The sequence below is a fragment of the Hyperolius riggenbachi genome, chromosome 3, assembly GCF_040937935.1.
Source record: "Hyperolius riggenbachi isolate aHypRig1 chromosome 3, aHypRig1.pri, whole genome shotgun sequence".
NCBI lineage: Eukaryota > Metazoa > Chordata > Amphibia > Anura > Hyperoliidae > Hyperolius > Hyperolius riggenbachi.
The window spans coordinates 52,848,728-52,874,743 of NC_090648.1; the positions used below are offsets into that span (position 1 = coordinate 52,848,728).

The following is a 26,016-nucleotide window of genomic DNA, read 5'->3' on the forward strand; positions in this document are numbered from 1 at the left end:
TTTGGAAACTGCACTCTCCTAAGAGCCTAAAATGAGCCCATGTTTTTTACCTGTTGATCTTGCAGAATTTAAATATGAAGGGGAGGAGCGTGTTTGCTGCCGAGATGGTATGAGAGAGCTTCCTATGAAAATTAGCTGCGAAAAGCGGGCAAAACGCATACAGGATGGGGCGAAGTGTGCTGCTGCCTTCCTGGACTGCTGTAATCATATGGAGAAGATCAAGGCCACCGAGAGCCTAAAAGATGACCTTGCACGAAGTAAGTGGAAAGTGTGTGTGCGTTCGTAAATAAATAAATAAATATATATATATATATATATATATATATATATATATATACATATATATGTATATGTATGTATATATATATATGTATATGTATATATATATATATATATATATATATATATATATATATATATATATATATATATATATATATATATATATATATATATATATATATATATATATATATATATATATATTGTATATACAGTGCTGCCCAAAATTATTCACACCCCTGGCAAATTTTGACTTAAAGCTGCTTTTATTCAACGAGCAAGTCATTTTTTGATGGGAAATGACATAGGTGTCTCCCAAAAGATAATAAGACGATGTACAAGAGGCATTATTGTGGAAAAAAATTCTCAGCCTTTATTTACATTTGAGCAAAAAGTGTCCAGTCCAAAATTATTCATACCCTTCTCAATAATCAATAGAAAAGCCTTTATTGGCTATTACAGCAATCAAATGCTTCCTATAATTGCAGACCAGGTATTTTTACTCATTTATCTTTAGCAATGAGCCCCAAATCTTTCAGGTTAGAGGGACTTTTTGCCATCACCCTGATCTTTAGCTCTCTCCACAGATTCTCAATTGGATTTAAGTCAGGACTCTGGCTGGGCCACTTTAAACCGTTAATGTTGTTGTCTGCCAGTAATTTCTTCACCACTTTTGCTGGGTGTTTTGGGTCATTGTCATGCTGAAATGTCCACTGGTGCCCAAGGCCAAGTTTCTCTGCAGACTGCCTGATGTTGTCATTGAGAATCCTCATGTGTTGCTCTTTTTGTCATGCTGCCATTTACTGCGATTAGATTACCTGGTCCATTGGCTGAAAAACACCTCCAAAGCATTAGGTTTTCACCACCATGTTTTACAGTGGGGATGGTGTTATTTGAGTTGAAGGCTTCTCCTTTTTTACACCAAATGAAGTAAACATCATTGTGACCAAACAATTAAATTTTTGTTTCATCTGACCATAACACAGAAAACTAGAAGTCTTCTTCTTTGTCCAGTTGAGCATTTGCAAAATCCAAGCAAGCTTTTGTGTGCCTAATCTGGAGAAGTGGTGTCCTCCTTGGCCTCCATCCATGGAACCCAGCAGTGTGCAGTGTCCGTTGGATTGTCTGCTTAGAGACGCTGCCACCAGCAGAGCCCAGATTCACCAGGATGGCCTTGGTGGTGATCCTTAGATTCTGTTTCACCTCTCTCATTATCTTCCTGGCCAGCACAGGTGTCACTTTTGGCTTTGACCACGTCCTCTGAGATTTTCCACAGTGAGGAACATCTTGTATTTTTTAATAATACTTTGCACTGTAGCCACTGGCACTTGAAAACATTTAGAAATGGCCTTGTAGCCCTTTCCTGACTTGTGAGCAGCCACAATGCACAGCCGCAGGTCCTTACTGAGCTCCTTTGTCTTAGCCATGATTGTCCACAAACCAACTGCAGAGAGCTGCTCTTTTTCACCTGTTAAGTTGATTAAAACAGCTGTTCCCAATTAATCAGGGTAATTAGGATGCTTTAGAACAGCTTGGATTATTTGGAATGGTATAGAACTTTGGATTTTCCCACAGACTGTGACAGTTTGTGCAGGGTATGAATAATTTTGAATAATTTTGAACTGGACACTTTTTTCTTAAAAGTAAATAAAAGCTGATAATTTTTTTTCCACAATAGTCCTGCCCCATAACCCCTATAGGACTCGTTACTATAATTCTCTGCTCTGCCCACTTCCTCCTGCTTTTTTTTTTTACTAGCCCTCCAACATAACAGTATCTAAATAGGGTGGGTGCTCCGTATGCTGCCATGGAGTTAAACAGGAAAGGAAAATTACCCGCAGGTAAGTAAAATATTTTCCGTTTTCCTGTTCAATTCAATGGCAACATACTACGGGGATTTACTGTAACTGGCTCACACAAACAAAATACAGAGGGAGGGACAGCTGTAGTATAAATGCATACACACTGTTTTTTGTTCTCAGACATAAGCGACAATAATAATAAGTCGTATCGTCTTGAAGCCTTAATCGAAGATAAAACCTCTCTTCCAAATTGAGCTGTAGATAACATCCCTGGATCCACTTTATAATGTTTGATGAAAGTATTGGTCAAAGACCAATTTGCCGGTCTACAAATAACCTCTGGCGAGATTCTTGCAAAAGCCGCCCAAGAGGTTGATCTTGTCAAGTGTGCTGTAACTGTAACTTCCACCGGTGGTGGCTTGCCCATCACTTTGTACGCTGCTCTGATTGCCCTCGCCAACCAGCTTGCTATTGTCCTTACACTTGCTGCTTCTCCCTTTCTATACCTTTCTGGGATCACAAAAAGTATTTGTTTTACGTATGTCCACTGTTTTGAGAAGGTATAGTTTCAGAATTTTCGGTATATTCAAAGCTTCCGTTTCGAATATTTGAACTGTGGAAGGTTCCGCTCCTGGTTAAAATAAAATTAACTTGCCACCTTAGGATAAATTCATGCACAGGTCTTAAAGTTACCCTGTCAGGAAAAAATTCAATGAACAGTGCAATTCCTGCAGCTCAGACACTCTCCCGGCAGATGCAATAGCAGTAAGGAAGACAACCTTTAAAGTTAAATTATACAGGTCGCATTCTGTCCAAGTTTCAAAAGATTCACTGGAAAGTCCTTTTTAGAACTAAAGGTAGATCCCACTGCAGGTACCAATTTTTCTTTGGCGGCCTGATCTTAGTGACCGCTTGTACAAATTGTATAACTGATGGGTGTACTGCCCATCTTGTTGTCAATAATGCTGATATCGCAGATATCTGTCCTTTAATTGTCCTTAAGGCTAGTCCAAGTTCGAGTCCTTTTTTGTAGAAACTCTAATATGTTATTCACTTCTAAAGCAGTAGCAGTAGGGTATTGTACCGTGTTAGCCATCAGTAAAAGCAAGAAGTTTTTAATCAGGATGATACCATTTATTGGCTAGTTAGCCAATAAATGGTATCATCCTGATTTAAAACTTCTTGCTTTCACTTCTAAAGTTTATAATAAATTAAGATGATTCTCTTCTATGAACTGAAGGAACGTTCTTCAAGTCCTGTGATTTGTCACATTAGTAGTTACCTTCCTGTGTTTAAGCAATGTGTTGTTCACCGTTGCTCGGGTAGCCCCATTTACTATTTGAGTCCATGTGAATTTGAGTACTCAGAAATTCAAATTTGATCACTAGTCCATCCGGAAATCCGGAAATTTTACAACAATACAGCTATTGTAGTGGTGTAATAGCTGGTGGCGTGTGGCAGTAGCGCCTTTTTCTGTGGACCTTGGCGGTAGGAACACAGAGAAAGCAGGAGGAGGTACATGCCGCTATTGTAGTGGCGTAATAGCTGGTGGCGTGTGGCAGCAGCGCCTTTTCCTGTGGACTTGAAATGCTACATTTACATGGAATTATGCATGATGGCATCAAAATTTGTTATACTAACAATTATGTATGTGGGATCGGTGTATATATGTAATGTAATCAATGTTAGCTTCTTCTTCTTCACCGTCTTCTTCTTCACCATCTTCTTATTCACCTTCTTTTTACTTTTTTCTTCTTCTTCACCTTCTTCATATTGTAGTGGCATAATAGCTGGTGGCAGAGTGGCAGAAGAAGATATAGTTCTGGTGTGGACCCTGGTGGTGGGAAACACAGACAGCAGCAGGAGGAGGAGGAGGTAGATGCAGCTGTTGTAGTGGCGTAATAGCTGGTGGCAGACTGGCAGCAGAAGATATAATTCTGTGGACCATGGAGGTGGGAAACAGACAGGAGGAGGAGGTAGATGCAGCTATTGTAGTGGCGTAATAGCTGATGGCAGACTGGCAGCAGAAGATTTTTCCGTGGACCCTGGCAGTGGGAAACACAGACTGAGACAGCAGGAGCAGGAGGTAAATGCAGCAGCAGGAGAAGTAGTGTGCATGTGGCAGCAGCAGGCAGCATGACATAATAGGGCGTGGCACGTAGCAGTGGCACCGCAGCCAAAAAATAACCATCAGGAGGTTCCAGACAGTGGTCGTGCAGCACACATTGTGTCGGAAACACAATTGGGACAGCACAGTTTTCAATCCAGACACCTCAGAATTTTTTTTTTGTTTAACAAGAATAACAGCTATTGTAGTGGCGTAATAGCTGGTGGCAGACTGGCAGAAGAAGATATAGTTCTGGTGTGGACCCTGGTGGTGGGAAACAGACAGCAGCAGGAGGAGGAGGAGGTAGATGCAGCTATTGTAGTGGCGTAATAGCTGGTGGCAGACTGGCAGCAGAAGATGTAGTTCTGGCGTGGACCCTAGCGGTATGAAACACAGACAGCAGGAGGAGGAGGAGGTAGATGCAGCTATTGTAGTGGCATAATAGCTGGTGGCAGAGTGGCAGCAGAAGATATAGTTCTGGTGTGGACCCTGGCAGTAAGAAAACACAGACAGCAGCAAGAGAATTAGCGTGTGGCAGCAGCAGGCAACATGACATAATAGCCCATGGTACCTAGCGGTGGCACCAGGGCTGTAAATAAACACCAGGTGGTTCCAGACAGCAGTCGTGAAGCCCACATTGTGTCCAATACACAATTGGAAACAATGTGTAGCAAGCACCTATGGTGGACCGAGGAAGAATTAGACGTGCTCTCCACTCCAATCACCTGTGCACTCCAGGTGTCCTTCCAAATTGCTATTTCAAGGAGTCAGCACCATCTTCAAAGGATAAGCTCTTTTATTAGTATCAGAACATCAAAGATCCAGAAGATCAAGCAACCAGTTGGTTGCTTGATCTTCTGGATCTTTGATGTTCTGATACTAATAAAAGAGCTTATCCTTTGAAGATGGTGCTGACTCCTTGAAATAGCAATACACAATTGGGACATCACAGTTTTCAATCCAAACACCTCTTTTTCTTTTCTTTTTTTTGGGGGAACAGCAAAACTGCTATTTTAGTGGCGTAATAGCTGGTGGCGCATAGCAGCAGCGCCTTTTTCAGTGGACCTTGGCGGTGGGAACACAGACAGCAGGAGGAGGCATTAGCAGCAGCAGCAGGAGGAGGAGAAGCGTGTGGCAGGCTGGCAGCAGCATTGCACAACAGGCCGTGGCACCTAGAGGTGGTACCACAGCACCCCAAAAATTCAACCAGGCCTAATTTACAGGAAAGGCTGTGGTCTTGAAGTTTGATCTGACTGCAAGAGATTCCCAACTACCTCATGTCCCTCTCTCGCCGACAGCAGGGGCCAGGAACTCACCTTCAATCCACGCCCGGTTGATTTTGAAGAATGTCAGTCTGTCCACCGACTGTGTGGACAAGCGAGAGCGCTTCTCGGTGACCATGCCTCTGGTCGCACTGAAGCACCTCTCTGACATCACACTGGAAGGGGGGCAGGACAGTACTTCCAGGGCGTACTGCGCCAGCTCACTCCAGATCTCCAAACGCTTGACCCAGTACTCCAAGGGGTCCACCGGGTCAAGCCCGCTGAAGTACCCCATGTAGTCTGCCACCATCTGAGTCAGGTACTGGTTCTGACTAGAGGATGCTGCTGCTGCAGGCACCTCCTCTCTAGGCAGCTCTACCGTGTACAGCTCCTTTGTCAGAAACAAGCGGCGGTCACGTAATTACAAACACTTCCTCCTTTCGTGTTGAAGGAGGAAGTGTTTGTACTCACGTGGCGCACATGGACCGCATCGTAGGAGGCACCGAGGGACGGACCTAAGAAGACATCAGAGAGGTAAGATTGACCCCCCCACCCACCCACCCCGCCTACCCCGCACAGGTGATTTGATTTAACTGGGTGAAATCCGGATAACAACTATCCGGATTCATCCAAAGTTCGGATTTGAGCATCCCTGAAAAATTTACCACTCTTGGTACAAAAATTGCAGGGAAATTAAACACTGGGGAGGTTAAGAAGTCAAATTATTCTTAGTGTTAAGCCTATTTTAAATACTTAAATTGTGAATTTGATCAATGATGTGATGTCTGCAGCAATGAAAGCTCTGAAACACAGCTGTAAGGCCCTTTTCAGATGGGTGGCTGAACTGTGCATTTGCCGAGCAGACTGTTCAGCCTCCCATTTGCAACCTGCCAGTGCAATTCACGAGCAATTTAACCATTTCAGTCCGCGGGTATTTTTCACTTTATGCATCAGAGCAATTTTCACCTCCCATTCATTCGCCAATAACTTTATCACTAATTATCACAATGAATTAATCTATATCTTGTTTTTTCTGCCACCAATTAAACTTTCTTTGAGTGGTACATTTTGCTAAGAATTATTTTTTTCTAAATGCATTTAAACAGGAATATTAAGAAATGTATTATTTCTCAGTTTCCGGCCATTATAGCTTTAAAATAATACATTCTACCATCATTAAAACCTATGTATTTTATTTGCCCATTTGTCCTGGTTATTACACCATGTAAATTATGTCCCTATCACAATGTATGGTGCCAATATTTTGTTTTGAAATAAAGGTGCATTTTTTCAGTTTTCCATCCATCACTATTTACAAGCTTATAATTTAAAAAATGTTCGCAATATACCCTATTCACATGTATATTAAAAAACTTCAGACCCTTAGGTAACTATTTAAGTTTTTTTGTTTTTTTTTTAATTGTTTTTTTTATTTTCACTAAAAATTTTATTTGGGTAATTTCCGGTGTGAGAGGTAAACAGTTAATTTTAAATGTAATAATGTGGGTTTATTTTATTAAAAAATGTATGTAGATGTAGTTTTAGTTTTAGTCCTGGAAGCGTACTGATAGCTTCCAGGAAGCATATAGAGGACGGGAAACTTTTTTTGTCAGAAAGACAGCGGCCTCTGATGAGAAGCCCGTCGGTTTTTCTGCCGGGGACTTAGATCAATGAAAGGGAACACTGTTCCCACTCATTGATCTCCGGGCTACCGGAGGGTGGCACGGGCACCACACGCAATCATCAGCACTAGAGCAGCCGCCTGGACATGACAATCACATCCAGGCGCATAAATGGTTAAATGGAGCCGAGTTGCAGCGGTTGAAACACCATGTGTGTCATTCGTTGACTTGTGGTGGTGTTACTGGGCAGCGGCGGAAAGCAACATACCTAGTTTGAGCGCGGTTGAGGTAGCACTCAGATCTTACTCCATGGGGGGGAGGGCGGCCTGTACAGTGCTGGTAACAAGCGCTAACAAGTGCCCAGTGGGTTTAGGAGAGCAGCTGACAGGCGGTGACTTCACCTCTTGTCAGCTGCCAGTGTGAAAGGGCCCTTAAAGTGGAATAGTCCTCTGTTAATTCTGCAGCGTCACCATGCTATTTGGGGCTGTGTGCCCTTCCTCAGTACAGTGTGGATGCAGCCTAAATGGCATGCGGCATGAGCAGAGGACTTTCCTACTTACCGACATGGAGTTTCATAAAGTTTCTGTTTTTTCTGCAGCCAGTGCTGATTCATTTGCTTGACGTTATTTACCGGTACTTACTGTACATTTTGGTCACACATCCAGGTGATGAAGACCTTCAATACATTCTTGATGACGACATACTATCCAGAACCGAGTTCCCAGAAAGCTGGCATTGGAAGATAGAGACAATGAATGAACCAGAAATAAATGGGTGAGTGCCTATTTACCCGAGAGGTTCATTAACCACTTTATCCACCTCTACAGTACGTCCTCTGTGAATTCATCTAAGCAACGAGGATGTAGATATACATCTTGTAGCTGAAGCACAGCTGTGCACGGTTGGGCATTGCTCCTGTGCACACCTCCAGTCCTATCTGAAGTACTAATTGGTGAAAGGGAACATAAGTTCCCTGAGTCTATAAGATCGATTTTTACCATTAAATATACGTTTATTTTCTCAGTTCATAGTTAAAAATACCCACTGTAGCATCATTTCAGAATCAAATATCCTCACCATAATGTAGCAGATAAGAATTCTGCTGCACCTATCTCAGAAGGATAAAAGTCCAATTTCTATTGAGGCAATTGTGGACAAACAGCAATACAGCTTACGCGTAGCTAACGCATAGCTCATAGCTATGACTAAGGAGCCATAAGTTTGCTCCGATACGCATGGGCTGTATTGCTATTTGTCCACAATTGGCTCAATAAAAATTGGACTTTTATCCTGAGATCGGTGAATTCTTTTCTACTACATTTACCTGGCTTTTTGTTGTTCTTCTCCCGAGTCCCGATCACAACAGGCGCAGTGGTTGCAGCGACCTGTTCCTTGGATTATATCCTCACCATAAAATTTGACAGGAGCACAATCTAAGTTTTGTGATAACAAAATTTGTGGGGGGGTTTTTATCTACAGTAGCTCTTTTTATTTTTAAACTGCAATTGGTAAAACTGAGAAAAGTGGTTTTTTTTATATTTTTTTCCTCATTTTCCCATTAAAATGCATAGAAAACTAAACTCTTCAAGGGACAACATGCTATACAATGAAAGCCTAGTTTGTCTTGAAAAAAATGATATATACTGTATTTCATTTAGGTGTCATAAGTAGGGATAAAGTTATTGCTGATTAAATAGGGACAAAGCTAAATTGTCAAAACTGCCCTGGTCCATAAGGGGAAAAAAATAATAAAAAATAGATACCTCAGTAGAAATAAGCCTCTGGATGATCCACAGGGTTCACACATCATCCTCAACCCCACGATTCCCAGGCAGAGTCCCTCTGAGCATATCAGGAAAGAAATTGTCGGACATGTTACCATAGCCATGCTCCTGTCCATGTATAAGCATGGCTGTATTCTAGCATTGTATAATACTATTATATCATGTCAAGGTTCACTAGCACAGTGGGGGGGGGGTCCAAAGTGCAAACCCCCCTAAATTGTGCATGCTCCAGTAGGTAGCAAATGTGCCCCCAGTAGTAGCTACCCCCTCCCCAATATATATAGCAGGATGTACCCCAGTAGTAGGTAGAGATGGCTCGACCCTCCGATTTTCGGTTCGCAAAACCTGGAAAGTTTGGTTCGCGCAAACTTTCGAGAACCGCAATAGACTTCAATGGGAATGCGAACTTTAAAAACTAGAAGCATTTATGCTGGCCAGAAAAGTGATGGAAAAGATGTTTCAAGGGGTCTAACATCTGAGTGTTTGCATGGATGAGTGGGATACATGCCAAAAGTCCCTGGAAAAAATCTGGATTTGACGCAAAGCAGCGTTTTAAAGAGACTCCGTAACAAAAATTGCATCCTGTTTTTTATCATCCTACAAGTTCCAAAAGCTATTCTAATGTGTTCTGGCTTACTGCAGCACTTTCTACTATCACAGTCTCTGTAATAAATCAATGTATCTTTCCCCTGTCAGACTTGTCGGCCTGTGTCTGGAAGGCTGCCAAGCTCTTCAGTGTTGTGGTTCTGCTATGAACTCCCCCTTTCAGGCCCCTCTATGCACACTGCCTGTGTATTATTTAGATTAGGGCAGCTTCTCTCTTCTCTCTTATCTTTTACAAGCTGGATAAATCGTCCTCTGATCTGGTTGGGCTTTCACATACTGAGGAATTACAGACAAAGGCAAAGCTGTTTGCAGGAAGAAAGGAGCAGCCTGAAACTTCAGTGCATGAGAGCTGAAGGGGGAAAGAAACACACAAATGATCTCTTGAGATTCAATAGGAAGGGTGTATACAGCCTGCTTGTGTATGGATGTATTTTCTATGTGTGGACATGCTGTACATCAACCTACTTCCTGTTTTGGTGGCCATTTTGTTTGTTTATAAACAAACTTTTAAACTGTTTTTAACCACTTTTAATGCGGCGAGGAGCAACGAAATTGTTTTGGCACTGTGAGCAGGTGCCAGGTCCTGCTGAAAAATGAAATCTTCATCCCCATAAAGCTTTTCAGCAGATGGAAGCATGAAGTGCTCCACAATCTCCTGATACATAGCTGCATTGACCCTGCCCTTGATAAAACACAGTGGACCAACACCAGCAGCTGACATGGCACCCCAGACCATCACTGACTTTGGGTACTTGACACTGGACTTCGGGCATTTTGGCATTTCCCTCTCCCCAGTCTTCCTCCAGACTCTGGCACCTTGATTTCCGAATGACATGTAAAAGTTGCTTTCATCTGAAAAAAGTACTTTGGACCACTGAGCAACAGTCCAGTGCTGCTTCTCTGTAGCCCAGGTCAGGCGCTTCTGCCTCTGTTTCTGGTTCAAAAGTGGGTTCATGCTTCCATCTGCTGAAAAGCTTTATGGAGATGAAGATTTCATTTTTCAGCATGACCTGGCACCTGCTCACAGTGCCAAAACCACTGGTAAATGGTTTACTGACCATGGTATTACTGTGCTCAATTGGCCTGCCAACTTTCATTACCTGAACCCCATAGAGAATCTGTGGGATATTGTGAAGAGAAAGTTGAGAGACGCAAGACCCAACACTCTGGATGAGCTTAAGGCCGCTATCGAAGCATCCTGGGCCTCCATAACACCTGAGCAGTGCCACAGGCTGATTGCCTCCATGCCACGCCGCATTGAAGCAGTCATTTCTGCACAAGGATTCCTGACCAAGTATTGAGTGCATAACTGAACATAATTATTTGAAGGTTGACTTTTTTGTTTTAAAAACACCTTTCTTTTATTGGTCGGATGAAATATGCTAATTTTTTTGAGATAGGAAATTTGGGTTTTCATGAGCTGTATGCCAAAATCATCAATAAGAAAAACAATAAGAGGCTTGAACTATTCCAGTTTTGTGTAATGAATCTAAATTATATGAAAGTCTAATGTTTATCAGTACATTACAGAAAATAATGAACTTCATCACAATATGCTAATTTTTTGAGAAGATCCTGTAATGTACGGTTACCCAGGTGCAGTGAACAGGTTGCAGTGACTGCTGGTACAACAATGTGCGGTTACACAGGTGCAGTGAACAGGTATGCAGTGACTGGTATTACAAATGTGCAGCTGTCACACACACACACAGGTACCATGAACAGGTGCTGTGACACTGCGTGCGGTCACGTAGGTAGGTGGGTGCACTGAACAGGTAGGTATATGCAATGATGGGTATTACAAATGTGCAGCTGTCACACACACACACAGGTACCGTGAACAGGTGCAGTGACACTGCGTGCGGTCACGTAAGTAAGTGGGTGGGTGCACTGAACAACAGGTAGGTATATGCAGTGATGGGTAATATAAATGTGCAGATGTCACACACACACACAGGTTCCGTGAACAGGTGCAGTGACACTGCGTGTGGTCACGTAGGTAGGTGGGTGGGTGCACTGAACAACAGGTAGGTATATTCAGTGATGGGTATTACAAATGTGCAGCTGTCACACACACAGGTAGTCAATGAATGTGCTGGGCCTGGCAGTGGCACGGTAGGAATTACCAAGGGGCCAAGGTCAGCTAAGACTGACTGACAGGGCTGTATATGCAACACAAGTGTCTGTGGGACACACACACAAACAAATAGATTACAAGAACAACATTAGCTCTTAAAAGAGCTGTTGAGGATGAGGAGTGCTTTTTAGCAATAAGTATCAGCAAGAAAGAGCAACCTAACAAGCCTAACTGTAGCCTAACTAAGCTTTCCCTAATGTCTCTGCAGCACCTCTCCCTTCTCTAATTACTGCAGCCACACGAGTGAGTGAAATGGCTGATGCTGTCTGCTTTCTATAAGGGGGGGGGGGGGCTCCAGGAGGGAGTGTAGCCTGATTGGCTACCCTGTGCCTGCTGACTGTGATTTAGAGGGTCAAAGTTGACTCTAATGATGTAGTATAGGGGGCGGGTCGAACCGCCATAAAGTTTGCGTTCATTCACGAACGCGAACCACCAAAGTTTGTGCAAATAAGTTTGCGGGTGAACCATTCGGGCCATCTCTAGTAGTAGGTAGCCCCATCCCCAATATGGATAGCAGGATGTGCCCCCAGTATTAAGTAGTCCCCCTGTTCAGTATAGATAGCAGTATGTGTTCTCTTAGCATAAGTAGTTCCCCTCTTCAGTATAGATTGCCATATAAGCCCCCTATATTAGACAACCCCCTTCCCAGGTTAGATAGCAAGGTTTACCCCAGTGTAAGTTAGCCCTCCTCCCCAGTATAAATAGCATGATGTGCCCCCAGTATAAGGCGGCCCCACTTCCTGGTATAGATAGCCAGCTGTGCTACCACAATTAGCTAGTCCCCACACCACCTACTGCCTTTAGAGCGTGCTGGAGAAACTCACCCTGTGGCTCCAACAGGGGGGGGGGGGTGCATGATTTGTAGTTAAGCCCCTGATAGAAGGTAGTATCCCCAGTATTATGTAGCTCCCTCTTCAGTATAAATGGCCATATAATATATAACAAAGATGCACACCTGACACTTGTCAACTTGTCCTATAAATTCAATGAAACTGCAGTGCAACCTCTAGATCAAATAGAAAAGCAATATCCATGTAGTTTAACAAAAGAGAAACAGTCCAGGAGAATCACACATATAAATTCCATATCTTTTGATAAGTCCTCTTAAAGGAATACTATCGATGTATGCATTTATTTTGAAATGCTGTATGTTGTAGCACACATTAGGGCAAGTACTAGGAGCAATTTGATTCCTCACACAGCTGTTCCTCTCAGCTGTAAAATCCTCCGTCAGTTTTGGCGTCAGTGTTGGATACAAAATGTATCTAAACACTGGGCTCCCAGAGGGCTAGACCATGTCTCTGCACATGGGAGTTGCTATCAACTCTTCAGTTTATAGTTAAATTATCACCTTGCTGAAAGAATCTTTTTGATATGGTGGTAAGGGGTTAAATATTCTATGTGTTTATTATCTTTGCTTCTCTTGACTGATAAAGATACTAATAATGCTAATTGTAGACAATGGTCTGCCCCTCTCAGCAGCTTGTAAAGTGGATGCAGCCTGGGGTGAATCACCACAAGCAGGCAGGCAGCCAGGCAACCAGTCTGAGTGTAAACACAGACTAGTGTTATAGCTAGTTATATTTCAGCAATATTACAGCTCATTTAGTTACCTGTTACTACCTCAGATCAGCCTATTTCTCCTCATGTCTGCTGCATGCTGTGAGTGACACAGTGAAATATATTTGTGAGCTGTGTGACAGAGTAACCAAGCAGCTCAGGATGACCCAAACTACTATGAGATGTGTGAGAAATGAACTTTTAAGCAGGGATAGCGAGAGAGAGACCTGGGTGAATAAATAAAGTGCCCCTAGCACTAGTGGTAATGTGTACACTAATATAGAGTATTAAAAAAAAAAAGTCGTTTCAATCGATAGTATTCTTTTAAGGTAGAAAAATCAATAATCCTATGCTTATTAGGCACAGATTATAGCAATGAGAGGTGCGGAGGCAGGTCTATCATTGTTTCGCTCTGCAGTCTGGGCTTTCTCAAGACTGTACAACCCCCAACTCTTTTTTTGTATATATATTATCAGTTTTAATAAATTTTCAAAGTTTATCCACACTGCTTATTGCTTTTTACTACCTAAAGAGGACTTATTAAACGTTATGGAATTTATATGCAGTATGTGGTGCTCCTATATAGTTTCTCTTCTTTTGAACTACATAGATGGTCATATGAGCCCCCAATATTAGGTAGCCCCCCTTCTAAGTAGTTATGTGCCACCAGAATTAAGTAGTCCCCTCCCTCCACCGAGCTTGCAGGGTAAAGTGTGCTGGAAGAACTCACCTCTCATCTCTATGAGGATAATAGGATAACAGAGGCGCCAATAGGATAAAAAACACTAAAAGAACTTAAAAACCCATTTTGGTAATAGAGGAGGCAGTGGTGGACTCACCCCCTCCAAGCAGAACACACGACTGTGGATTTTCAGTCAAAACAATTTTATTGGATACTCCAAATAAAGTGCAACGCGTTTCACGGGATACAAACCCGCTTCATCAGGCAATAACAGATAGGAGTAAACAGCATCTGCCAGTATCATCAACACTGAGCGCCTCTGTGATGATGATACTGGCAGATGCTGTTTACTCCTATCTGTTATTGCCTGATGAAGCGGGTTTGTATCCCGTGAAACGCGTTGCACTTTATTTGGAGTATCCAATAAAATTGTTTTGACTGAAAATCCACAGTCGTGTGTTCTGCTTGGAGGGGGTGAGTCCACCACTGCCTCCTCTATTACCAAAATGGGTTTTTAAGTTCTTTTAGTGTTTTTTATCCTATTGGCGCCTCTGTTATCCTATTATCTACATCAAGTCCACGCTTGGTGGAGGGTTGTACCCTTCCTTCTTCAACTACAGAGAGCGACTTTTTAATCCTGAGTGGGGTCAGGACAATCTCCCCACCTGCTTTGACAGTGGTTGCCTACTTGGTAACCCTGGTTTGTGAGTATTAAATTAATATTATTACTCTATCAATTATACCTTACCAGTACATACTACACTATATTGGGCTCTTGGTGTTCTCTCTTTTTCTCATCTCTATGACTCCTCCCTGAAGTGCGCGTACTGAGAGATGAGATGCTGTGACAGGCTGAAGAAGTATCCTGGCAGGGCTGAGAGGGGAGTTGTTCCAGCATGCTTCACTCTGCAAGAGGCTGGGCAACAAGGCAGGGACACTCCTGAACCTCTGCCTCAGCCCTGCATAAAGCAAATCCGAAATGAGAAATTCACTTCAGTTATCCAGATATCTGGATACGATAGAGCCATCCAAGCTCTCGTGCCATCCAATCAGTACAGCGCCGTCGCTGGGGGAAGTTATTCATCTTCCTAGGTCTTCAGCCCTCCTCAGGCAGCCTTCAGAACTGCTCGTCCCCAAGTATTTTTATAGATGAGCACATGCACACTGCACATGTGCAAACCAGGACTAACGCATGAGCAGTACAGATGCACTCATCTTTGGAACTACTCAGATACGCGAGTAGTTCCAAAGGCTTCCCAAGGAGTGTCAAAGAGATATTCACCCAACAGGCTGAATAACTTCAACCCAAGGCAGCCCAGGAACAACGGGATGAACTAAGCACCGGGCTTTAAACCTGAAGTGAGTTAAGTTTCCTTACTTCAGATTCCCATTAAGGGTAGATGCAGTGCCAGCACAATGATAGTTTCATGAAACTGATAAATGAGATTCTCGCAGCCCGATTGGCTCACGAACCTGCCAGAAAATATTTTATTTTTCCCTAGCACATGCTGTTTCCTATGCTGCAGTGGCCATGTGATTCTTACAAAAATGACATTACTCTGGAGCAGAGGCATGTAGGTTAACTGTATGGGCAAGAAAGAGTAGGGGAACATGTTTTTATTGATTATTGTACCAGACTGTAACCCTGCTTGGCCTCTCTTTTTTAACAGTGTTTCAACAAAGATCATTTCTCTTATCCTGAAAGATTCAATAACCACATGGGAGGTTTTGCCAGTGAGTTTGTCTGAAAATAAAGGTAATTTTTATTTTGTCATACAAACATAGAGATTAACGGTAAACTGAAACCTACCTGTCCTTATTGAGAAATCTTCTGCACAGAGATGCAAATCACGGATCCACCTGCTCTACATGACAGTGTTCTAAAAGCTCATGTAGGCCCATGTAGGCCCAGGGCCAGATTCCTGGAAAGGCCACAAAGCTCAGGCTTTGGCTGGCTGCCCAGGGGGTGGTTGGACAAGGTAAAAGATTTCCTTAATATGAAAGCAAAGTCTTCAAATGTCAAAGGGAAGCTTTGACTGCCTAACGACTGCTCCACGCCGATTGGCGTGAGCAGCGCGGCAGTCCCAAGACCACTCCACGCCTATTGGCGTGAATGGCTGGGGCGAAGATTGCAGGGCATCGCGCACGTGCCTTCCCGCTTGAATGACGGAGCTCCACTCCATCATCAGCCTCCCAGCGGTGATTGCCACTAGGAGACTGTTAGGCACCGTCTAAGAACACTGTACAGCGCTGTGATCTAAGGCAGCGCTGTACTGGGGACAGCCGTGTGACATGCCTGCCCCCCTGGAGGAGACTGGAGCGATCCAATGTCATAGGCTGAAGCCTATGACAGCCGATCGCTGTCATAGGCAGGCAGAGAGAGGGAGGGACTTGTAAAAACTAATTTAAAAAATTGTATTATTTCATAAAAATAATATTTATTAAAAAAAAAAAATAAACATCCTGGGAGCAATCATAGTGCACCAACAGAAAGCTCTGTTGGTGGGTAAAAAAGGGAGGGGGAATCAGTTGTGTGCTAAGTTGTACGGCCCTGCAGCGAGCACTTAAAGCTGCAGTGGCTTATTTTGTAAAAAATGGCCTGGTCACTAGGGGGTTTAAGACCGCGGTCATCAAGAGGTTAAATGAGGAGCAACATATGGAAGAAGAGGAGAGATGCTGCTCACGTCAGCTGTACATAAAAGAGAGGGACTGCTGTACATGAATGTTACACACAGAAGCGGGGGCTCTACGTGGAAAGGGGCTCTGTTGCTTATTGATAGGAAATAACATGACACTTGACCTAGGGGTGGAAAAAGTATAAACCCAGCCTTGCTCAAGGCCACATTTTGCACTAGGCACTGTAGGCTCTAGCATACAGGCGCCATGTACACAAAGGTGGTTGGACTGCCACCACTCAGCGGCCAGTATTTGTGCTGGTATATATATAAAAGAGATCAGCATGACAGCCAAGCAACTACATGGTTTGTAAGGTAGTCAATATGTCAGCCTCCATCCATATGTGTCTCAGTTCAGGTGTCCTTTAAGGGCAGTGAATGGGGTGGGGAAGAGGAGGGGATTGGAAGGAGATGGGAGGGCAAAATTGCAGCAGGCCTGCCTCTTCCTGTCTGAAAATTTGACTTTAGCCAAAAGTTAAAATTTTAAAGAGGTAATTATGGGGATGGCTCAGGGGGAACACGGAGAGGAACGGACAATACACAGAGGTATGTGGATCCAAAAACATCTCATCTAACTCCTGTGTTGTTCTTTGCAGGAATCTGTGTGGGCAAACCATATGATATCCAGGTCTTCCAGTCCTTCTTCATTGACCTCAGACTTCCATATGCTGTTGTCAGGAATGAGCAGGTGGAGATACGGGCCATTCTCTACAACTATGGCAACACTGACCTTAATGTAAGTTTATCCACCTCTTATCAGCTTAGTTAGAACTGACTATTGCTGGTGGTTGATTTTTTTTAACTGAGAGATTCCATCCCAAAGCATGTCTTCACTCCTGCATGAGATTTGCATATGGAGCGATTGGGTGCATACACACATTCAGTTTTTATTGCCCTATTGCCAATTTTACCTTCTCTGAGGCAGAGGTAAGAGAGGCTCCAGCCTCAGGGCACAGTGTAGGAAGGGGCGCACAACTCACTCAGCTATCATTCCCCTATGGTGCTTGAGGCAGAGAGAAATAAGTAAAGGGGATACATGGCAGTGACTGCAAGCCAGATAACTAGAGATTAAAGGACACCAGAGGTGAAAATAAACTTATGAAATAAACAATTGTATCTATCCTTCCTCTCCTAAAAATGACTTTTTAAAATATTGCACAGTTTTATTTTATATTTAAATCTACTTTTTTAAGTTTTTACTGTTGTATTGTTTTTGCTCAATGACACATTCATTGAAGTATGCCAGAGCAAAGTTTATGAACTATTGACCATTTTTACCTCCTTCCTGCTCTGAGAAGCCATTTTCTGCTAGGAAAGTGTTTTATAGTTGTAATTTCTTATCAGTGTGCGTTACACTGTAGTCTGACCCAGTCCTGACTCACTTGTAATGATGCCGAATGATTGCACAGGGAATAAACAGTAGCAACACGTGAGTCAAATTTGACCCAATCAGCCCTAATTGTGCTAATTAATAGGTAAGCAGATTACTACCATATATCTATTACATATACAAATGTTAAAGAAAACCTGAACTGAAAATTCAAAGTAAAAATAAGCATACACAACAAGTCATACTTACCTTCCATGTTGTCTACTCCTCAGTGTCTTTCTCCTGTCCCGCGTCCTGTTTGTTCACTGTGATCAAGGGAATTTTCCGTCCTCCATTTTGAAAATGGCCATTACCCATAACAGCTTTCTGGTCAGCACACTGTTAAACTGTAACATCGCCCACTTGAGCCATAGGGAACCATGGACATTACCTGGTACATCAGTTTTCCTCTCAGCTATAACTGACAGCAACTGATATTTTACTGACAGCAACTGATATATTTCAGATCTAAAAAAAAGGTTGTCAGAATTGGAAGGGATTATTGCCAGAAGAAAATGGTGAGCTTCTGAGAGGAACTGATGGCAAGGTAACTATGTAATGTTCATTTGAAGTTACCTCATGTGTTTATTTTAAATATTTTTACTCAGTACAGGCTCTCTTTAAAATAGTTTTAAGGCTGGTTTCACACCAGGACGTTGCGTTTTAGGGGACGTTATGGTCGCATAACGTGCCCCTAACGCAAGGCCTGGTGCTCCCTGCTTTGGACGTCAGAGTGAGCCGCGTTGTGCAGCTCACTCTGGCGTCCGTGATGCCATGATGCGTACTCTTGTGCGCATGCGGCATCACGTGGTCCCGCTGGCCAATCGCCGCACAGAGCGGCCGCTCCAGGAAGTAAACACTGCACGTCACTGAGTGCAGTGAATATTAATTAACCATGTGCCTGGCCGCTCTCCGCTCCTCCCCAACGTTACTGAGCATGTGCAAACAGTCTAATGCGGCTCTGCCGCTTAGAAAGTACTGCATGCAGTACGTTATATTATGGCGCAGCGTTACACTGTAACGCAACGTGGCCACTGTGAACAGCCCATTGATTTTTCACTGCTGTGCGGTGGGGTGCGTTACAGGCTGCTGTAACATGCGCCTGTAACGTCCCACTGTGAAACCAGCCTAATAGTTTAAAAACAGCAAACATGAGGTCGACTATGTACAGGCGGGTGTCTTTGCTGATGCCCCCACATGTAAGTCATTGCAGTATGTCAGAGGTGGGGTGTAGCTAGCCCTGATAGACCTACACATAGTTATCGATTAGATAAGGTACACCTATCAGTACTATGAGACACAAATCGATTGGGGGTTGGGTACAATAAATGTGTGTCAAATGGTATATGCAAAACATGAGGCATTAAGCTGCTGGGCCGTGTGGTTGACACAGCTGACATATACACTCAGACAACACGACTGGTGCATCTACCCATAAACACCCCAATTCAATTGTTTAGTAACAATATGAGGGATAACAGTAGAACAAAGGAGTGCACAAATATGTACAGTGTTAGTTAGTGCTCAACATCAGTGGTGCTCATCCGGATTCCGTTTTCCAGATATCCGGATCACCCGGATAATCCGAACTCTTTCCACTATCCGACTCAGATACTTGGGCCAAATCCGGATAGCACTATCCGAGTTAATTCGGATATCTAACTGAAAATCCGGAATCCGACGGTTATTAAGGTCGGTTACCATAACCATGGAGATGATGTTCATGACGTCATTGAGCCAATCAGAGGGCTCCCAGCAGAAGCCCTAGCATCCAATCACAGAAGGGAACCCTGGCCAGCCCCTCCTGACCTCATTGAGCCAATCAGAGGGCTCCCAGCCTAAGCCCTGGCACCCAATCACAGAAGGGAACCCTGGCCAGCCCCCCTGTGGGTGCCAAGATGAGAAATCTCCTCATCCTTGCTTGTCACTACTCACTGAGAGACATGCTCCAGTGCTGCTGGCCTAGCAAGTGCTGTATACAGTGATAAACCTAAAGCTGTTCAGTGATTAACACCTTCACTATCACTACACTATTGTTCTATTGTTTATTAGGTAGCTAGCTTGATTTCATTCAGTGACAGTCAGGGCCCTTTTCCACTAGCAATCGCTAGCGTTCACGCTGAACGCTAGCGATTGCTGAATCGCAATTACCGCCGATTCCACGACGTTCGCAGCCGCGATTTTGCTATGCTATGCACTGCATAGCAAAATCGCGGCAAAAGTCGCTCCGCGGCGCGATCGCGATCAAGTAAAAAACGAATCGCGGTAGTGGAAATTACCTACCGCGATTCCTATGTTAAAAAGCAAACCGTAGCGATTGTAAAATCGCTAGCGGTTTGCGTTTTTGCGATTCAGCCAGCGCAAACGCGCTGGTGGAAAAGGGCCCTCAGAGTGTGTGCTGCAGGGCTGCTGCAGCTGCTGCTATGTGTCTGTGTGTGTGCTATGCACAGACTAGGCCAGCTGCTCCCTGCTGGCGTGCTAGCCTTAGCTACAGTATAGGTTAGGGAATAGGATTACATTGTTATTGTGTAGTTAGTAGTACTGCAGTCAGTGCTAGTTAGTTAATAGACTACTGTGTTAGCTTACTACAGAACTGCTGTGCTGCTGAGCACTAGTGTCTTCTCCTCTGCTGTCTGACTGTCACTCGGCACGTAGCACTTGACACGTGGCAGGTGGCAGGTGGCACTTGGCACTTGGTACGTGGCAGGTAGCCACGTGCCAAGTGCCACATGCCATGTCCGGCATGCTCCTGGCAGACGTTACACCTGCTGCTGCTGCATTGCCCTGCTCCTGCTGCCTTTGCTGCTCCCACCGCCAGGGTGCCATAGGCCACTGCTGCTGTGCTGATACCACCTATATTTAACCCAAAACACAATTGCTGCATAATTTTTTGGAGAAGTCTGGGCTGAAAACTGTCATGTCCCAGTTGTGCGGTTGGACTCACTGTGGGCTGCATGACCGCTGTCTGGAACCTAGTCCTAATGTTAATTGACAGACATTTTTTGGGGGGGGAGGGGGGGGGGGGTTAAGTCCCTACATAATCAATTAGTGTTTCCCTTTAAAAAAATGATGCTACATGCCTCATTTATCCTGAAAAAAAGTTTTAAAAGCAATTGAAAGGCCACGATTCTATTTGGATATCAAAAAGTTCAGATTCGGATATCCGATCCGGATCCGGATATCTGGATATCCGGGTCCGAATTAATTCGGATTTTGAAAAGGGGTATCCGAGCAGCACTGCTCAACATGTTTCATCTGATTAAGATTTCGTCAGGAGCTAGATAAAGTGCTAACAGACATTGGGCTTGATTCACAAAGCGGTGCTAACTGTTAGCACGCCTGTGAAAACCCCCTTAGCACGTCTAAACAAGCTTTTCGCGCATAAAACTTTACGCGCGCAAAAATTTATGCGCGTAAAACTTTACGCGCGTACTGCACAGAGCACAGGGCGCACCGCGCGAAGTGCCCATTAAAGCCTATGGGACTTAGCGCGCGTAAAACTTTGCGCGCGTAAAACTTTACGCGCACAAAGTTAGCGCGTGATCTGATTGAGAAATCAAGTGCTAACCTAATTAGCACCCTGGTTAGCGCGTATAAAGACTTTAGACGTGCTAAGTAGGTTAGCACCGCTTTGTGAATCAAGCCCATAGAGGTAAATGATGTGGGGACAGATTAGACATCAAGAGGTTAGACATTCATATTTGCTGCTATCACATCACTTTAGATCACTTTAATATTTAACTATTTTACACTTAAGGGCCCTTTTCCATTAGCGAAAGTGATGCGATGCAGCTACACATCACTTCCGCTGGCATCCGCGTCACTTCCGCATCCCCCGATGTGAAAGTGTATGGAGGGGACAGAGGTGCGAGAATCTGCAGCATGCTGCAGATTCTCGGATCGCTCCGCACATAATGCGCGCAGTGGAAACTGTTCCATTGCCATGCATTGGGCTCAGGACACCCGCGGTGTGATGCGACTATGTAGCCACATCGCACTGCTTCTAATGGAAACGGCCCCTTGCTGATGCAGAACACAGCAGGGATGATGCATACCTTTAGAGATAGCCCAAATGGTTCACCCCGGCGGGTAGTTCACGTGAATTTCAGCTGTTCGCGTCCGTGGCCGGTAGCGAACACATAGCGTGTTCGATCCGCCAACTTTTCCTCATCATTGGGCTAAACTTTGACCTTCTACATCACAGTCAGCAGACACATGGCAGCCAATCAGGCTGCACTCCCCCATGAACCCACGCTCCCCCATAAAAACACAGCAGCGTCGGACATGTTCTCAGTCTCTGGCTGCTGCTGTAGTGAGAGACAGGAAGAAACATTGTTGGGGGATAGGGAAAGCGTTAGTTGGGCTCTTATCATCATTCAGGCCGGTTTCACACTAGCAACTAGTGTTTTGGATGCAGTGTGATCCGAGGATCGCACCACAATGCTAAAAACAGGGTTTCAAGATACCGATGGTAATGCACGGTAATGTAACTTTTGGCAGCAAGCCAAAGTATAAGTGATAAAAACAGGGAACACCAAGTGCCCCAACAGTGTAATACGTACTGGATAAGGCGGCAATAAATTCGTATTGCTAGATACTCACAAGTCAGGGTCACCAGCAGGCCACCACTGTAAAGGCAGGTGGAGAGATTATCCTGACCCCACTCAGGATTAAGAAGTCACTCTCTGTAGACAGGAAAAAAAGGGTAGCAACACTCCACCAAGGGTGGACTCAAAATTGTATACAATGAACAGAGGCGCCAAAAGTATAAGATTAGATTAAATTAGCTTAAAAACTAACTCAAATGGCAAAAATGAAGGAGGAAGCGGTGGTCTTACCTCCCTCAAGCAGACACGACAATGACTGTGATTCAGACAGTCAAACACATTTATTAGAAACTCCCCCAAAAATTTTTGCAACGCATTTTGCAGGCTCAATCCCGCTTCATCGGGCAATACAGGGAGGAGTATCAAGCGATCTGCACAAGGATTCAAGTTAAACACCTCACAGAGTGAGGCTCTCTAACGCTCACTTCCTGTGGCGGAAATACGCATAGTGTATTGACAAAACTTGCTACTGTGCTTTTGCACCGCAACACGAACAAATGTAAAATATCTGCAGCGCCACTGACTTATATGACTTTCAGTCAACGCATGTCACCCTGGATGTAGACCAACAATGCGCTGACGCTTTTGTGTCAGATGCGATACTTCCAGCGCATCGCATTGCACCGCATCAGGTATGAAATGTCCCATAGACTTTCATTGCTTTAGCGTTACAGCCCCGTGGTAAAAACCGGTAACGCAACGGAATGAAAACACTGTAGTGTGAAAGGTGCCTCATCCTCAAGTAGTTGTGGAAATCTTCTGGGTTGTTCTTCAATTGTAGACGCCTCAAATGACAAAACTTGCCTTTATTATGCAACCAATTCTTGCCCTCAGTTACATTATGGGGAAAGTTTATTTAATTTTACTGGCTTAACGATTTTAAAACTATTTATTAAAAGTTGCGTGGCATCCTCTGTGGAAAGGGTATAAAACTGTGTATTTATTACTGAATAAGTAGTGTTTTTTTTTTTTTTTTTTTTTTTTTTTTTTTATGTCTTCTCTACTTGAGAAAGCCAAGCTCATGATCTCCATGTTTTCTTCCTCCTTGTTTACTTTTCTTTAGCTTAAAATATTCTGGTCTTACAATGAAGAATTTTGCAGTCTCGCCACTGCTAAAAGCAAATATCATCAACAAATAACTTTGAGAAAGTCTTCATCTATGGCAATACCGTTCATCATCATTCCACTGACCCTGGGATATCATGATGTGGAGGTGAAGGCGGCTGGCACCACAGTTGCGGATGGTGTAAGGAAGAAGCTGAAAGTTGTGGTAAGAAACCAATTAAAGCGGAACTGTAGACATAAAATAAACACATTGTTTCACTTACCTGGGGCTTCCCCAAGCCCCCAGTAGCTGTCCTGTCCCGCTCCGCTCCTCAATGAGTCTCCGTTCCTCCGCCGCCGCTCGGGCCCGTACCTCGACTTGTAAGTCGATGCCAGCACGGCTCTGGCCAAGAGTATCCTTTCTTCGCAATTCCCTCTGCAATAGCGGGGAACGCAAAGAAAGGATACGCGTGGCCAAAGCCGCGCAGGCGCAGTGGCCCGGCAGCGAAACCGAAAGAAGCTGGCGGCGGGCGAATGGAGGCTTGATACAGAGCGGCGCGGGACAGGTGAATGATTCTTTGTTGTCCTTCTGTCCTGTGCAAGAGTTCAGGTCTACTTTAAACCCATATTATTACAGTCTGCCAATAAAGCTTTATAAACCTGTTTTGTATTCCAGCCGGAAGGAAAACGGATCGTGCAAAATCTAGCTAATGTTATCCTGGAGCCCGAAGCGAGAGGTGAGTAGATTTCACCACAAAAAGATTTGTAATGTTGTTGCATTGTTAATCTTTTGATCTGTTAAATTATTTTATACCCCCCAAAACTTGATGTCACCGGGTTACATGGCACCCTGCACTGCAGAGTCATGAGCGGACCCTGGAGAGGTAAATCACCTGTCCACAGTCCAGAAATGCATCTCCCCGGCTCATGCATCTGTCTCCATGGCTTCAGTGGCAACTTGCGTCACATACCGAAGGGCTACATGATGAGAGATGCCGCTGGAGCGATAGAGACTTGGACACTGAGGAGGAAGAAGGACATTGTGTGGCTGGAGTGTGGTAAGGTAAGTTACCAATGTACTATTCATCCCACAGCAGTTTCTAGGATAAATTGCACCCAGGGCGAGGGTGTAAAATTGCACCCCCTTACCCGGTGGACTCGTAAACCCTTACTCTTTAGGGACAGTCACACAGCCACAGGTCACATTTAGATCTGCCTACTTACTAGTGACCAGCCGCTCATCCAGGAGGAATCAGGGATCAGGAGAACACAGGCGAATAGAGCCCGGAAAGCAAACTCCTCCATGGGCACCGCACACTGACAGCCTGCAGTATTGCTACAGGACATCAGGTGTCATCACGCGGTGGTGATGATGACTTGACGTCTGACGCAGGGAGCCTAAGAGGAGTCAGGGAAGGTGATCAAGCTGGTAAGCTGCTTCTTCCATTTGGCTGCACCACACATCACCAGCTGCCTAGCTGTTATGTCCTTCTGCCTGCACCCCCCTTCCTTTACTTGCCAGTCTGCGCACAGGGCGGTCACCCGTACGCACTGCCCAAGAAACGGCCCTGGTTCATCCATTTCTCCCATTTCACCAGCCCTATCGCACTCTGACTCTTCACTGGCTGCCAGTTACACAAAAGATACAATTTAAAATCCTGACACTGGCCTGCAAAACACTTTACAACCTGGGTCCTTCTTATCTAAATAAAATTATTTCCAGATACCATCCTACACGCAATATCTGTTCTACTAACAACATTCTCCTGTCTTCCTCTCTGGTCACCTGTTCTTACAAGACTTTTCTCAAACCTCTCTACCTCCTCTGGAACACCCTCCATCAACACATCTGCCACTCACCCACACTCACACTCAAACTTTTTAGGCGCAATCCAAAAACTCACCTCTTCAGGCAAGCATGCTCTCTCTGGGCTGGTGCACACCAGAGTGGTTCTGGAGAGTTTTTTTTAAAACGCTTGCAGGGGGAAAACCGCTTGGCTAATGAAAGTGAATGGGATGGTGCTCATCAGAGCGGTTTGTTTTTTCCACAAACGCAAACTCGGGGGCTGCAGCATTTTTAGATTTCTGAGGCGTTTCTGCCTCAATGTTAAAGTATAGGAAAGTGGAAAACAGCTCTGAAAAACGCTAGATCAGAGCGGTTTTCCAGGCGTTTTTGTTACAGTAGCTATTCCGTAACAGCTTTACTGTAACAATATTTGAAATCTGCTACACAAAAATGCTCCAAAAAATGCTAGGCATGTTTAGAAAACCTCTATCAACTTGCCTAGAATTGCTCTGAAATCTGCTTCAAAAACCCCCGTTTTGCACATCTGCTAGAGGTTTTCGGTGTGCACTGGGCCTTTCATAGGACACCCTGTCAAAGGCTCAAATCGTACATCAAAGGCAACAAAAGAAAAAAATAACCAGTAACCTATCCAGCTGATCCAGCATTACCAAATCTTTGCATAAAGTGTTCC

At 44.2% G+C, this 26,016-nt stretch overlaps 1 protein-coding gene across 1 annotated transcript in view; it reads left to right on the plus strand.

The window, feature by feature from the left end:
- Positions 1-26,016, plus strand: part of LOC137562605 (venom factor-like) — a 316,987-nt gene that overhangs the window by 128,795 nt on the left and 162,176 nt on the right. The window contains exons 17-22 of the mRNA XM_068274109.1: positions 66-257; positions 7,741-7,849; positions 15,515-15,600; positions 17,116-17,255; positions 23,559-23,765; positions 24,216-24,276. Of these exons, the coding sequence (XP_068130210.1) occupies positions 66-257; positions 7,741-7,849; positions 15,515-15,600; positions 17,116-17,255; positions 23,559-23,765; positions 24,216-24,276 (795 nt within the window). The remainder of the gene's footprint in view (positions 1-65; positions 258-7,740; positions 7,850-15,514; positions 15,601-17,115; positions 17,256-23,558; positions 23,766-24,215; positions 24,277-26,016) is intronic.